Source organism: Hipposideros armiger, unplaced genomic scaffold (genome assembly GCF_001890085.2).
Source record: "Hipposideros armiger isolate ML-2016 unplaced genomic scaffold, ASM189008v1 scaffold_331, whole genome shotgun sequence".
NCBI classification, from domain to species: Eukaryota; Metazoa; Chordata; class Mammalia; order Chiroptera; family Hipposideridae; genus Hipposideros; species Hipposideros armiger.
Genome location: NW_017731681.1, coordinates 264,065 through 277,773, shown reverse-complemented (window position 1 = coordinate 277,773; position 13,709 = coordinate 264,065). Strand labels below are relative to the sequence as shown.

Sequence of the window (13,709 nt, the reverse complement as noted above, 5' to 3'; positions counted from 1 at the left end):
GGCAGGGCGGAGGGCCAGGGACACTTAACCTTCACCAAGGCTGTTCCTCTCGCGTTCTCAGGCTTGCCAGATGGCACACGTGTCTTCCTGGGACAGCACTGGTCACACAGTCCCTCACCTTACTCTTTATTTTGCTGTTTCTTGACTCCATGAGCGCTGTCATCCTCATGACTGCATTGTCACTACAACATTGCTCCCTCCCATTTCAACACATTGTGAAAATATATTTCAGTTCCCAAGTTTACTGATAATTTGTTGATTTCATTTTAAATTGTCTGCTTCCTGATGACGACAAAGAGGCCCCTTAATCTCATCAGTAAGCTCTTCCCATAGTGCGGGGGGTCAGGGGGGTGCCTTCTGGAAAGGTTTCTTGTCAGAGGTTTCTTGCTAAGATGTGTGGGTCTGGCTGGCTTAGTTTCCTTGAGAATGAAACTTGTAGAATACTTTTGAAGCCCGAAACCCTCTGTTTGCAGACTTCCCATCACACACATTCCCCCTTGGCGGCAGTTTCGGTAGGATGGAAGGACTTAGGAACTCTGTAGATAGGGCTGTGTTTACTCCGTGGACCCAGTCATTTCCCATGCTGCATCTTCTGCTACGAATTAATGGTTGAATTAATAAGAAAAAGCAAGTGGCCACACTTGGCCTGAGAAAACCACACTCTTTTCTTATGTCTTTCCTTCTTCTATCTGGGTCTCTGCCTCCCCGCCCCACCCCCACTCCCTTTATATCTTTCTCTCATCACTCTTCCTGGCTCTGTTCTGTGCCTCCTCCACAGTGCTGCAGTGTGCTTGCACGTGCGCACACGCACACACACATAACAGATTTCACACTGCTGAGGGTACAGCCGGCCCTCAGGATGCCAAACTGCACTGTCCAGAAAGCATCTCTCTCTCTCTCTGATGAGCTCCTTGGAAGCTCTTGACCAAGGCACTTTCCTTTTTCAGCAGGCAGCTTTGTCTGGGCCCCGCTGAGCCAGCAGGAAGCCCTAAAATTTTATGAGATTTATCTATAATTGGTAAGCATAAAACATGCCATTCAAACCCTACACTGTTTTTTAAAGATTTTATTGGGGAATTGGAGGAGGGGAACAGTGTTGGGGAATTGGGGAAGGGGACCAGCCAAGTTGTTCTTCAGTCTTAGTTGTGCAGGCCGCCAGTCACTATCGGCTTCCTGTTGACAGCTCGTGGCCTCTAAGCTCAAGGTGCCAAGTTCAATCTTAGTTGCAGGTGGGCGTAGCCACCATCCCATGTGGGAGTTGAACCAGCAGCCTTGTTAAGAGCACACGCTCTATTCCCTGAGCCATCTGGGCGGCAGCTCAACTCAAGGTGCCGAGTTCAGTCTTAGTTGCGGGTGGGTGTACCCCACCATCGAACAGGCAATCTTGTTGTTACACCAGCTGAGCCATCCGGCCACCTGTTGGCAGCTCAGCGACAGCTCAGATAGGGTGCAGCGTCGCTGGCCCATGTGGGAATCGAACCAGCGGCCATGTTGCTCAGAGCTCGCGCTCTTAAGCCAGCTCTTAACTAACTGAGCCACTCGGCCAGCCCTAAACCTGACACTTTTGAGAGTGGAAGAGTGCGCTATGGACAAATGCCCAGGGACTGTCCAGACTAACAGGAGCGTATGGTCCCATCTCTAATGGGGCACAGGGGCCGTGTTAGTCAGCTGGTCTCCTTCCTCCTCATTGTGTCTGTGACTATTGGAGAAAATTCGAGGGTACATTCTGGTTATTAGAGGAAATTCTAGGGTAAAATTTTTTCTTAGCCATATTACACATTTCAAAATGTATTTTAAATTAAAATGTAAATTACATAGGTTAAATGTGTATTTGTAAAATACCAGGGGTGCCAAAAAAATGTATACAGGTGGACACTTTGGTCAACGTTGCCCAAGCAGTAGTTCGCCGTCCTCAGAAGTGTCTGGACGCTGATGGGGGAACCACTGTTCCTCTTGTAATTGCAAGAGCACCTCTTGTAATTGCAGAAGTCAAACGTGACTTGTATTCATCTTTTGTTATTGGTATATATTATTACAGTTTTTCCTTTCTTAAAGTGTTATACATTTTCTTGGCACTCTGTATATGTAGTGTGGTCAATATAGATTTACTTTAAAAATCAAAGATTGTATTGGAAATACAGAAGTGTAAATAAAAGTACATGATGGCTCTACTTTTTTTTTTTTTAATTTTCTCAAATAATCCTTCTACACATTGTGTTTTCTGCCTTGAAACAATATCCACTCTGCTAGCAGAAGCTCTGCTGATGCTTCCAGAACCCCCACATACGGGTGCCGCTGCCAGGACAGATAACGTGTTAACATGCAGAGTAGCCTACAGCTCACTGGGGGCAGGGAAGAGAGTGAGTCCCACTCCCCTCGTGTCAACGGCCTTTCTCTCCTACATCTTCCCTCTGTCGCCACTTTACCTGCCTTCGGCTGGGTTGTAGGACTGTTAATTACTGACCTAAGAAGACCCAGCTTGGGGACAAGTTTGGGAATTCCTCTGAGGGAGAAACATCATCAGAGACCTGGGCCAGAAGTAACTGCCTGATACTTGACCCACATCATGAGAGCCCAAATTCCTAAACCTGAAATTTGTAAGGAAAGGAATAAATAAACCACTTGTCATCAACTCTTCAGTCTCCCTTTTCTTCTTCCTTTTCTCACTTCCTTTCCTCATTCTCTCCTCTCAAACTCAGTGGACACAGCGAGGGACCTATCTAATTCTAATTCTAAATGTAAGAGCCTTTTGCTCTTAGAAGGGCTTTCCAGTAAGGATCTGAGATAAAGGAAGAATAATATCGTAGGAACTCTAATGTCTTGTTAATTTTTAGAGAGATTATTTTGTTGCCTTAAGTGAGTCAGTTTTTTATTAGAAAACTGAAATGAAAATGTCATTGATGAATGAAGGAAACATTACTGACCAGTGACAGTGGAACAAGACCTAGATGGACATGTAATAGCATAGTAGTCACGTTCACATTGCTCCTTGTTGTATTACTTTGTTTTTTGTAATACGCAGATTGGGCTTATTACGAGAAAAGGGCTGACCACATGCTGGGCATTGTTCTGACTGTTTTATATTCATTAATATAGCAGCCCAATAAGGAAGACCCAATTTTTAATCCTCATTTTAAGAGAAGGAAGCTGAGGCACAGAGAGGTTAAAAAGCTGCCCAAGCTCACACAGCTAGTAAGAAGCAGAGCTGAAATTCAAAGCCAGGAGGCCTAGACTGGTTCCAGAGCCCACTGTTTCTAACCACTAAGCTATGCTGCCTTATCAGAGGCTCTAGGTCTTGGCTTCTGTCACAGTGGAAGGCAAGGGAATGTATTTGATTTAGTTTGAGCCATATCTGAATTTTGACCCATTGAGGCCTTCCCAGGTTTCAAAGCAACCATTTAGGTCAGTCTCAGCAACTTACTGTTAAGCTGAAAGTCCCCACTTTGCTGGGCATGGGTAAAATAATACACATGAATTTCTCCTCCTGTGGGTGACAGGAAGGGGATCTGTTGGGAGCTGTAGGGCTCCTCATGGCAGGATGTCTTCATCCCCACCCCCACCCCCCACCCCCGAGGCCCAGGCCTAGGGAGGCAGGGAGCGAGGTAAAATGGAGAATGACCCGCACTTAGTTTAGGCGCGCAGACATGACCCCTGAGCCTTGACAGGCCTCTGCTTCTCTGGGTCTGGCCCACTTCTCTCCATTTCCACCTCCACAGGAGAGAAGCTGCTTGAAGGGCAAGTGATCCAGCTTGAGGACGGAACCACTGCGTACATTCACCAAGTGATGGTGCAGAAAGGTGAGGGCATGCAAGACACCTGCTTTATGGAGGGAAGCCAGGCAGTCCCCCGAGGGACCCCTCCCTGGCACCAAGCTCCAGAGAAAGGCTGGCATTGCTCTCGTTACAGAACCTCTTTCCTTTGAGGATGGACAGCCTGTGCAGTTGGAGGATGGCAGCATGGCCTACATACACCACGCACCCAAAGGTGGGGTCACAGTCGTCATGAGTGGCGGGAATGAAGGGAGACAGGATGGGCAGAGATTGGGGTGTGGAGTGGCATACCCTGGGAGTTGGTCATAGACACAGAAGCTGTGGTCGCCAAGCTCACCCGGATTAGCAGCCTGGCCTATCTTCCCTGGTACGTACCACAGGAGCAGCTATTTCTACCCCCAGTTGCATGGGTGTTGATGGCGGCTTTGGCTTCAGCACAACCAAAGTCTTAGGGCTTGAAATAGAACCTAAGGATATCATCCAAGACCAGGGGTAAGAACTTACTGACATTTAAGAATAAAGCTCCTAAGGTACTGAAGAATAACAGTTTATTCCCTCTACAAGTAGTTTCTTAAGCGACTATTTGTGTGTGCCAGGCATTGATGTGGAGCATACAAGAGAGAACAAAGTCAGACACAGCCCCTGCTCTCCCAGAGTCTGGTGGGGGAAATAGAAGTGAAGCGAATCGTCGCTCATGAGCTGATCGTCGCAAACGGGTCAGGCTCAGGGAGGGCGTCTCAAGGAGTGACGCTTCAGCTGAGAGCTGAAGAATGAAGTGGCCTCAGCTAGGGGAACAGGGAGGACAGGACAAGTTCAGTACTCCAGACAGAAGGAACAGCTTGTGTGGGCCCAGAGACGGGGGAAGAAAGAACGACACGTTCCAGAAACCACTGGGGGATAGATTACCAGGGATGAGGGCAGAGCCGGGCAAGGTGAAGCCAAATAGAAGCCGGGGCCAGAGCGCTCGGGGCATGAGTGTCAGGAGAAGGGGGTTTCTTGGTCTTTATCCTGAGACCAGGTAACATGATCACATTTGTGTCTTGCAAAGATCCATCCAGATGCTGTGCTGCCTGGAAGGAAGTAGAGGGGGTAAGGCTCCACCATTTAGGAGGCCATCTAGGCCAAGATAATGAGGGTTTCCTCCGGTCCTCAAGGGGCTTGTGAGTTCCCATGCAGTGTCTCGTAGGAGACCTCCTCCTTACGAGATGCAGCCCCAGGAGGGCCAGCCAGAGGGATGACCAAGGAGAGGGACCAGGACGAACCTGATTCTGAAACCCCTCTTGGCATATGTACCTCTCGTTACCATAAAGCCAGGGCCCTCAGCTGCATCGTGCCCTCATGCAGCATTTGGGCTCACCTTGTGTTCCCTACAGAGGGCTATAACCCCAGCGCCTTGGAGGCCGTCCAGCTGGAAGACGGCTCCACTGCCTACATTCACCACCCCGTGGCCGTGCCATCAGATAGCACCATTCTGGCCGTGCACACACAGGTGGGCTTGGAGGACCTGGCCACAGAGGACGATGAGGGCTTCAGCGCAGACACTGTGGTGGCCCTGGAGCAGTATGCCAGCAAGGTGAGCTCACAGAGCCTGACACTGCCCGCCAGCTCCCTTGGCCCTGTCAAAACTGCCACTTCTTTAAAGGACAAGACTGCCCCATGCTCGGGCATGGCCTGGGCTACTCCCTCTGCCCCTGTACCCTGGCTTCCCAGCTCATTCTTGACACGTCATTGTCCAGGGCGTGCATCACAGCCTAGCCGGGGTGCCAGCAGCTGCTTACACTCACCCTTGTTTATGCTGCCTGCAGAGGGAAGGCGGCTGTAAGAAACACTGACGTCCTATGGTGGGAATTTGGGGATTTGGGCCTGGCTTCACTTTGGCTGTTGTAATTATCCTCTTTTCTGTCTGAGAAAGTTCTTCCCAGTGACTTTTATTAGTTTTCCAGTCCACTGAGGTCAGATGCTCTTGTATTTATTTATTCTCTGCGACTCATGTAGTCATTTGGGGAAATGACCTCAGTAGTGACGAGGGCAGATGCAACAGAGCAGCTGGGATCCAGGGAACACGGGGCCCACACAGTAGCTCAGCCACAAGGGAAAAGGATCCCAGCTCTTCAAATGTCAGTCAGTCCAAGCTTTCTCTGCTGGAACCATGGCCCTGCCCACTGGGGAGACGGGTACAGAGACCTGTGAGCTTTCCAAGCCGCTGTGCTCCCTCTGGGATGAACTACAGAGCCTCAGGGCGGGTGTGGAGAGTTCCTGGAGCACTAGTTCTCCCCAAAGACTGGGGGGAGTTGTTTTTATAATAAAACTAGTGTGGCGGCATCACAGAGGAGAAGAAGAAATCCTTATGTCTTTTCAAAATAAAGCACAAAACTTTATAGCAGGCTGCTTTGGGCTGTGCCCACCCCCGCCCCTGTTCCCTGAGGTGTGCCTTAGAAGCCGAATTTGTGACTTGATACAGCTGGAAAGACAACTGGGCTTTAAATCATGAGCCCTGAGATCTGTGCTGGCTCTGCCTCTACCTAGCCTGACCTTGGGCAGTCTCTCCCCTCCCAGGCCTCAGCGCGTTCCTCTCTAATACAATGAGATGGGACTAGATGATCTCACAGGTCACTTCCAACCTGGAAGTTCCTTGATTCCCTCGATTACCGTCAAGAGCTAGTGAGACATGCAAATAAAATCCAAACTCCTGAGTGTGTTAGCTCACTGAGCAGGCCTGGCCACCTGTGACCCTCCCCCGCCAACCACCAGCTACTTAAGTGTCCACGAAACTTTGTTGGCTGCTTGACCCCTGACCTGGAACTGACTGGACAGACCTTGCCCCTTGGTCCTTGCATGACTTCCGGAGTTCTGTTGCAGGAGCTCCTGGGAAGGTCAGACTGTCCACAGAAACAAAGACTAAGGGACAGTCTGAGCAGGACCCTCCCCAGGAAAGCAGAAGAGCAGGAAGGGCGCTCTGCAGCCAGAGGCTGGGGTGAAGCGGGTGGCTCTAGCGGTGTCCCCAGGAGAGATGGCAGGGGAGGACTTGCCAGTTAGCTGGGCGCTGTGCTTTGAGCTGAGACTCTGGGAGGAACCTGCAGGCCCCTGCCTTGGGCCCTTGGGCAGTTTGCTGGTTGTGGCCACCTTCCTCTGGTGAACCTAGGTGAGCTCATCCCACAGCAAGTCCCTTGTTAATGCCCCTCTGAGCACCATTTTCCCACAGGGAGGACGGGACCTTCTCCATCAGAGGAGAGAGGTGCCCAGAGCTGTAGCCGTAGGTGTATGTGGTCACAAGTGGGGTTGCTGGCTCCACTGTGACCATTTAGACCACCCCTCTCACCTTACCTAGCTGTCTAGGAGATGCCCTTTCTTCCATAGCTGTCCGCTCCATGACATTTAGTCCTCCCTGTACGCATGAGAGATGGGTAGTAAGTCCACATGCCAGCCCTGTTTCTTCTGCACTGTGCCCGAGTGTCTGTTCCCTGTCTATCTGGATCTGTCACCCAGGGCGCCCTTCTCCCCCTGGCAGTTTAACCCTGCTTGTTGGGCCTGAAGCTGCCACAGGTGGACCCTGTGTCCCACCTGTTTCGTCTCTTCATTCAGGAGAATACAGATAGGGACCCTAAGATTTTTCCTTCAGGTTCTGCACGACAGCCAGGCATCCCAAAACGGCAAAGGCCAGCAGGTTGGGGACAGAGCATTCCGCTGCGGCTACAAGGGCTGCGGGCGTCTCTACACCACTGCTCATCACCTAAAGGTAAGGTTGCCGCAGACAGCTGCCTGCCTTTCCATCTTCCCCCACCAGCCTATAATTCCACCTGTCCACTTGGACTGGGGGTCCCTGCCCTCAAGTTGCTCATTGCCTACTGCAGGAAGAGATGAGTATGCAGAAATGTCAGCACAGGGCACTGTGACACACATGAAGAGTGCAGGAAGGAAGAGAACCAGGGAAGGCTCCCTGGAGGAGGTGGCCTCTTAGCCAAAAAGAAGGCAAAATAAAGGAGGTGGCCAATGCTGATACTCTGGTCCCTAAAGAGAATTGAGGAGCCCATTCGCGTCCTTGTCCCTCTGAATTACGTGATGGTTTGTCTTCACAGGTGCATGAAAGAGCTCATACGGGTGACCGTCCATACCGGTGTGACTTCCCTAGCTGCGGAAAGGCATTTGCCACAGGTAATGTACCTGAAGGTGGAATGCTCCTAGTTGAGGGCAGAGTGTTCTAGATTAGCTTTGGGATCTCCCTCTAGGGAACCCAACCCCAGGCTGCCTTCCTGGAGAAACTCCTGGCAGAGTACCTGGCTTGTCTCTGGAGGAAGCTGTTACAAAAGCGAGTGGAGCGTGGTACAGGCCCGCAGAAAGAGCCTGGGGCACTGGCAGAGAGACCCTGCCCTTTGTGTCAGCTCTGATACCAGGAAGCTGTGGGGGCTATCACACATCAGGGCCTCACTTGCCCTCCGAATCGAGGCCCTCCAGCCATGGGTTCTCTAGGTTCCCTCTCGCACTCATGCTCTGGATGGGCCCCAGCTGCCCCTGGAGCGGGGAGGAGGGCAGAGTGGGCTCTTCCAGCCCCTCTCACCTGCCCGGGGAAGGAATGGGGTAGAGCCACACAGAGGACCCCTTAAGGGAGAGCCTCTGCATTAGGAAGAGGTGAAGGTGGACGATGTGGCCCCGCCGAGTGCTCTTCTCACTCCACCCCGCCCTGCGGACAGGATATGGGCTGAAGAGCCATGTGCGCACCCACACCGGCGAGAAGCCATACAAATGCCCAGAGGAGCTGTGCAGCAAGGCCTTCAAGACCTCAGGAGACCTGCAGAAGCATGTCCGGACCCACACTGGTAGGTGGTGCCCTGCCCTCCTTGCCCGTTCAGACTTGGATCTGCAAGAGGCCATCCCTGCTTCCTGCTCCGACATGACTCCCCTTGCTTAGCCACACCCCATCCTCCCATACCCGTCTCCACAGGTGAACGCCCGTTCCGGTGCCCCTTCGAGGGCTGTGGCCGCTCCTTCACCACGTCTAATATCCGCAAGGTACATGTGCGCACCCACACAGGCGAGCGGCCCTACACCTGCCCTGAGCCCCACTGTGGCCGTGGCTTCACCAGCGCCACCAACTACAAGAATCACGTGCGCATCCACACAGGTGGGCCAGCTGGCATGCGAGGACCACCCCCTCTGAGGCCCCAGCCCCCTCCACCGTAGGCTTCTGACCTGAGACACGTCCCTGACTCCCAGCCCAGAGCCGTTCTCTGCTGGCCTTTCCAGGCTGGTCCATGGGCGGGGCCAGGGAGCTCTGTGGTTCCAGCCGTACCCTCAGAACCACTGTTTCACTTGCAATGCACAGTTCCCCCGTTTCCAGTTAGGTTCGGTCTGACAGGTATTGCCAGCCTTCTGGGGCTTCCTGCCGCCTCTCTACACTTACTCTGGAATCTCCCTCTTCAGCCGAGCTCCCAGGAAAAGGCCAGGGTCAGGCAGGGTGGGGGAAAAGCAGAGTGAAATGTCCCCTTCAGCTTCTCACCTCATCCACTGACCACTTGACCCCTGTGCAGCCTCCCTCTCCCCAGCGTTACGTCCCCTTCCAGCCTTCTGCCTCCTCTCTCAGCCACGCGTCCTCTCACTCTCCCATCACACCTGACACATCATCGTCCCCCTCTATCTCCTGCCTCTTCTGTTTGAGACCCTCAGTCTTACAAGCCCCCAGTGCCTCCCCCACCAAGCCCCAGCGTTGCCTTGTCTCCCCATTTGCTCTGCACCTGTTTCTGGGCTCAGTGCTCCACACTCATGCCCCCTCTGCGCCCCACTGGCCGTCTCTCCCAACTCTGTCGATTCAGAGTTCCAGGTCTTAGTCCCTCTCCCCCCTGGCTCTTTCTCACCAGCCCTGCCCCCCACCCCTGTCCCCTTAGTTTCCCCCTTGCCAGCCCCAGTTCCCACCCCCCTCACAGCCCAGTGTCCCCAGGGGAGAAGCCATACGTTTGCACGGTGCCAGGCTGTGGGAAGCGCTTCACCGAGTACTCGAGCCTGTATAAGCACCACGTGGTGCACACACACTGCAAGCCCTACACCTGCAGCACCTGTGGCAAGACCTACCGGCAGACCTCCACCCTGGCCATGCACAAGCGTAGCGCCCACGGCGAGCTGGAGGCCACGGAGGAGAGCGAGCAGGCCCTTTACGAGCAACAGCAGCTCGAGGGTGAGGAGCATGGGCAGGAGGTGAGAGTGGGGACAAACCAGGCCTCCGCGTGGCCATCTGGTGGCAGGTGTCAGCCTGGGCTCTCCTCTCCCAGCCGCCTCTGCAGCCAAGGACAGCCCGCCACCCAAACAACCCCACATTGCTTACCTTTCGGAGGTGAAAGAAGAGGGTGATGACATCCCAGCCCAAGTGGCCATGGTGACTGAGGAGGACGGGGCCCCCCAGGTGGCTCTGATTACTCAGGATGGTGCCCAGCAGGTACAGGCTCTGGCAATAGGGATGGGGTGGGCCACTCTGGCTGGTACCCTCTCCCATTCTCTCTGGGGGACCCCACAGTTCTGACAGCCCCACCTCCACCCAGTTCCTCTTTTTAGCCTTGTGGATCTCAGGGAGCTGAGGCTGAGGATACCAAATCTTGTGGCCCAGCCCTTCTCCTCTTCCAGCTCAGTCTCTGGGACCTCTGGAGCAGTTAGTAGGTTCCCTCTTTACTGGAGCCTAACAGGTTCCACTTGGATGTCCTCAAGAGAGGCATTGAGGATGTCCTCAATAGGGGCCAGAGACTGGTGTGAGGTCCGGAAGCCTGGGCTTTCGAGCCAGCAGTATAACCTGACCATTGTCAGAACCCTCACTGTCAAGTTCATCTGTGCCTTTTGGAGTTGACATGAGGATGAAACCAGGTGGAGATGCTGAATTGCATGGAGCAGCCCTGAGGCAGAGTGGTGGTAAACAGGAGTGGTCAGCAGGATTCTAGTGTAGCCTCTCTCTGCACCCTGAGACCTGTTTTACTTGCTTGTCCCTGGCCCCCTCCACCCCTGTGACATGAAGCTAATCTTCTAGCTTACCAATAAGCTAACCTAGTCTGAGAGCAGACACACCTGCCTAGGGGCGTTCAGACGACCCTCCACTGCACCCCCAGCTCATCTTCTTCCTTCCTGTTGGCAGGTCAGCCTGTCCCCAGAAGACCTGCAGGCCCTGGGTAGTGCCATCAGTATGGTGACTCAGCATGGCAGCACCACTCTCACTATCCCCGGTCATGACGATGACCTTGCTACATCGGGCACACATACAGTCACCATGGTCAGCGCCGATGGCACCCAGACGCAGCCAGTATGACCAGGCAGTTTGCTTGGGGTTTCTTGTTCTCTTGTCCTTCCTTTCCATGGGGTAGACATTAAAGTGTAGGCTAAAATGTCAGGCTTTCCTAAGAGGACCAAGGTTTTCCTACAAAAAAAAGGGTCTTCTCCTAGCCCCTCTGGGCCGTCAGCCACTCTGTTGAAAGGCATTTCACTGGGGGTGAAGAGTTTCTCAATCTCAGTCTACCCTTGTTTTGCTACCACAGGCAAGTCACTTCTCATGGACTTCAGTCCATTTTCAAGTGAGGAGATTAAATTATCTCTGGGGCCTTTTACAGCTCTGTACTGAGTGAAAATCTCTGAATTCAGTTGGCTATACGTTAAGGAAAGACACAACCTCACTTAGCCTCTGAGGCCCCAAGCTGCTAAATCTGACCCAAATGGTTTTATCCATTCCCTTCTGGGTTGTTTCGAATCACCTTGCTTGGAGAGATTTTTATTTGGACTGGGGGAGGGAGAGTAATGTAGGTGAGCTGGAAAACCTCATTCGTGTACATTTCAGGTCACAATCATTACCTCTGGGGCTGTGGTGGCCGATGACACGAGCGTAGCATCCGTTCATCACCAGCAGGTGGCGCTGTTGGCCACAGCCAACGGAACACACATCGCTGTACAGGTGGGTACCGCCTGGGCGGAGCCAGGGCCCGGGCCGGGAAAGGAACCAGGAGGGCAGGGAAATTAGATTGAACAGAAGGGCACTTGGCTCAAAAAGAGCTCATTTTGGAGGACAAATCCCTTTCTCCCTAAAGTCACATATCTGTCTCAGGCTCTTTCTTGACTGCAGTAGAGTGGTGAAGCCCCTTCTGGCCTTCAGAATGACTTCAATGGCAGTCTGCCTGGTGGTCTAAGCCCTTCGTCTCTTCATACCTCCATTTCTTCCTCAGGAAAATAAGGAGGCTGAAGTAGTTAATTACTAATGTCTTCTCCAACAGTCATTCCCTTCTGTGAGCAAGCCTGACTCTCGGACCCTGGACCATTCTGTGGCTCCCTGGCCATACCTAGCCTAATTGGACCCTATCAGGGAACTTCCTGTTTATTGGCACCCCACTAAATGCTCAGTAGATGGAGTGGGTTCAAAAAAGCAGGCCACAAGGGCTGGCCGAGTGGCTCAGTTGGTTAAGAGCTCGCTCAAGGGTTTGAGCTCTGAGCAACAGTGGTTTGAGTCCAGCCCGAGCTGAGCTGCCAACAGGTGGCAGGATGGCTCAGCTTAAAAAAAAAAAAAAAAAAAAAGCAGGCCACAGGGGCCAGCCGAGTGGCTCATTTGGTTAAGAGCTCTGAGCAACATGAGGCTCACCGGTTCGATTCCCACATGGGCCAGTGAGCTGCGCCAAGCTGAGCTGCCACTGAGCTGCCAACAGGTAGTGGGATGGCTCAGCTGGTGAGAGCACGTGCTCCAGACAACAAAGTTGTCGGTTCGACTCCCGCATGGGATGGTGGCTACACCCACTGGCAACTAAAATTGAACACAGCACCTTGAGCTGAGCAGCCCTGAGCTGCTGATGGGCAGCCGGGTGGCGACTGGACTTGGAGCCGAGTTAGCTGCGCCCTCCACAACTAAGATTGAAGGACAACAACTTGGCTGTTGCCCTTCCCCAATTCCCCAACACTGTTCCCCTTCCCCAATTCCCCAATAAAATCTTTAAAAAAAGAGAAAAAAATACAGGCCACATACTACTTCCTCTAGAATCTAGAGGGAGTGTCTCATTCTCTCCTTTCTCCACTGCCTTCTCCACAGCTGGAGGAGCAGCAGACCTTAGAGGAAGCCATCAATGTGGCCACCGCTGCCATGCAGTAAGGGGCCGTGACCTTGGAGACCACAGAATCAGAGCTGCTGCTGCGCCGGAGAGGGCCGGGTCCCATTCGCGTTGGAGGGGGTGCCGAGCCACACAGCCATCCTTATCTCCAAGGGCCCAGGCTGTGGCTGACACGGGAAGACGGCCACACAGGTCTCCAGGGCGAGAAGGCAGCAGGAAGACGGCCTAACTGAAGGAAATCAGGGCCCTGCCCAAGCGGAGGGCTGGAAAGCTGGAATCGGGAACGTGTCGTCCTCAGGAGCTAAGGAGGACGAGCTGGAGCACCAGGCTGCACTGAGGCGTCCTCCTCTCAGAATCAGCAGGGCGCCCACTCCCCTCCCTCCTTCCTACCCTCAATCCACTCCCCTTCTCAGGTGGTGATGGGGGCTGCTGTGGGACTGGTCCTCCACCCTGACTGGTCACTGCCCACCAGGGGAGAGAGCTGACCCATCTTCAGCCCAGTAGGGGCAGAGCAGGCCCGGCCCTGCCCCTCCCAGCAATAACCACCTCCCTGAGGGCCAGCCGAGATGTCTGGCCACTTGGCAGCAGGGACTTCCTGCCACCACAGCCAGAATTGCTCAGGGGCCTGTGGCTGGAGGAAGGGTGCCCAGCCCCACCCCCCACCCCCAGCTGCTCCCCAGCCTCTCTGCGGCAGAGAGGCAAGGAGTAGTAGCCTTGTACATACTGGGGATTGAGTTTAATTTTTTTTAATTGCATTTTGATAATTTTTTTCCTGCTCTGGGCAGTGATGGCAAACGGGTGAATGAGTATTTAATAAAAGTTCCAAGTTTCCACCTGGGTCCCTCCCTCCCTTCTTTCTTGGGCCCTGGTGGCAGGGCTGGTCAAA

The 13,709-nt window shown here is 53.3% G+C and overlaps 1 protein-coding gene across 8 annotated transcripts in view; it reads left to right on the top strand.

The window, feature by feature from the left end:
- ZNF76 (zinc finger protein 76) overlaps positions 1-13,660 on the top strand; it is a 35,677-nt gene extending 22,017 nt beyond the window's left edge. For all 8 annotated transcript variants that reach the window (XM_019660925.1, XM_019660920.1, XM_019660926.1 and 5 more), the window contains 12 exons: positions 3,717-3,797; positions 3,907-3,984; positions 5,144-5,343; positions 7,390-7,506; positions 7,847-7,922; positions 8,459-8,584; positions 8,710-8,889; positions 9,703-9,936; positions 10,031-10,194; positions 10,879-11,043; positions 11,572-11,685; positions 12,805-13,660. In XM_019660925.1, the coding sequence (XP_019516470.1) occupies positions 3,717-3,797; positions 3,907-3,984; positions 5,144-5,343; positions 7,390-7,506; positions 7,847-7,922; positions 8,459-8,584; positions 8,710-8,889; positions 9,703-9,936; positions 10,031-10,194; positions 10,879-11,043; positions 11,572-11,685; positions 12,805-12,864 (1,595 nt within the window). In that variant the 3' untranslated portion in view covers positions 12,865-13,660. The remainder of the gene's footprint in view (positions 1-3,716; positions 3,798-3,906; positions 3,985-5,143; positions 5,344-7,389; positions 7,507-7,846; positions 7,923-8,458; positions 8,585-8,709; positions 8,890-9,702; positions 9,937-10,030; positions 10,195-10,878; positions 11,044-11,571; positions 11,686-12,804) is intronic.
- Positions 13,661-13,709: the final 49 nt, after the last annotated feature.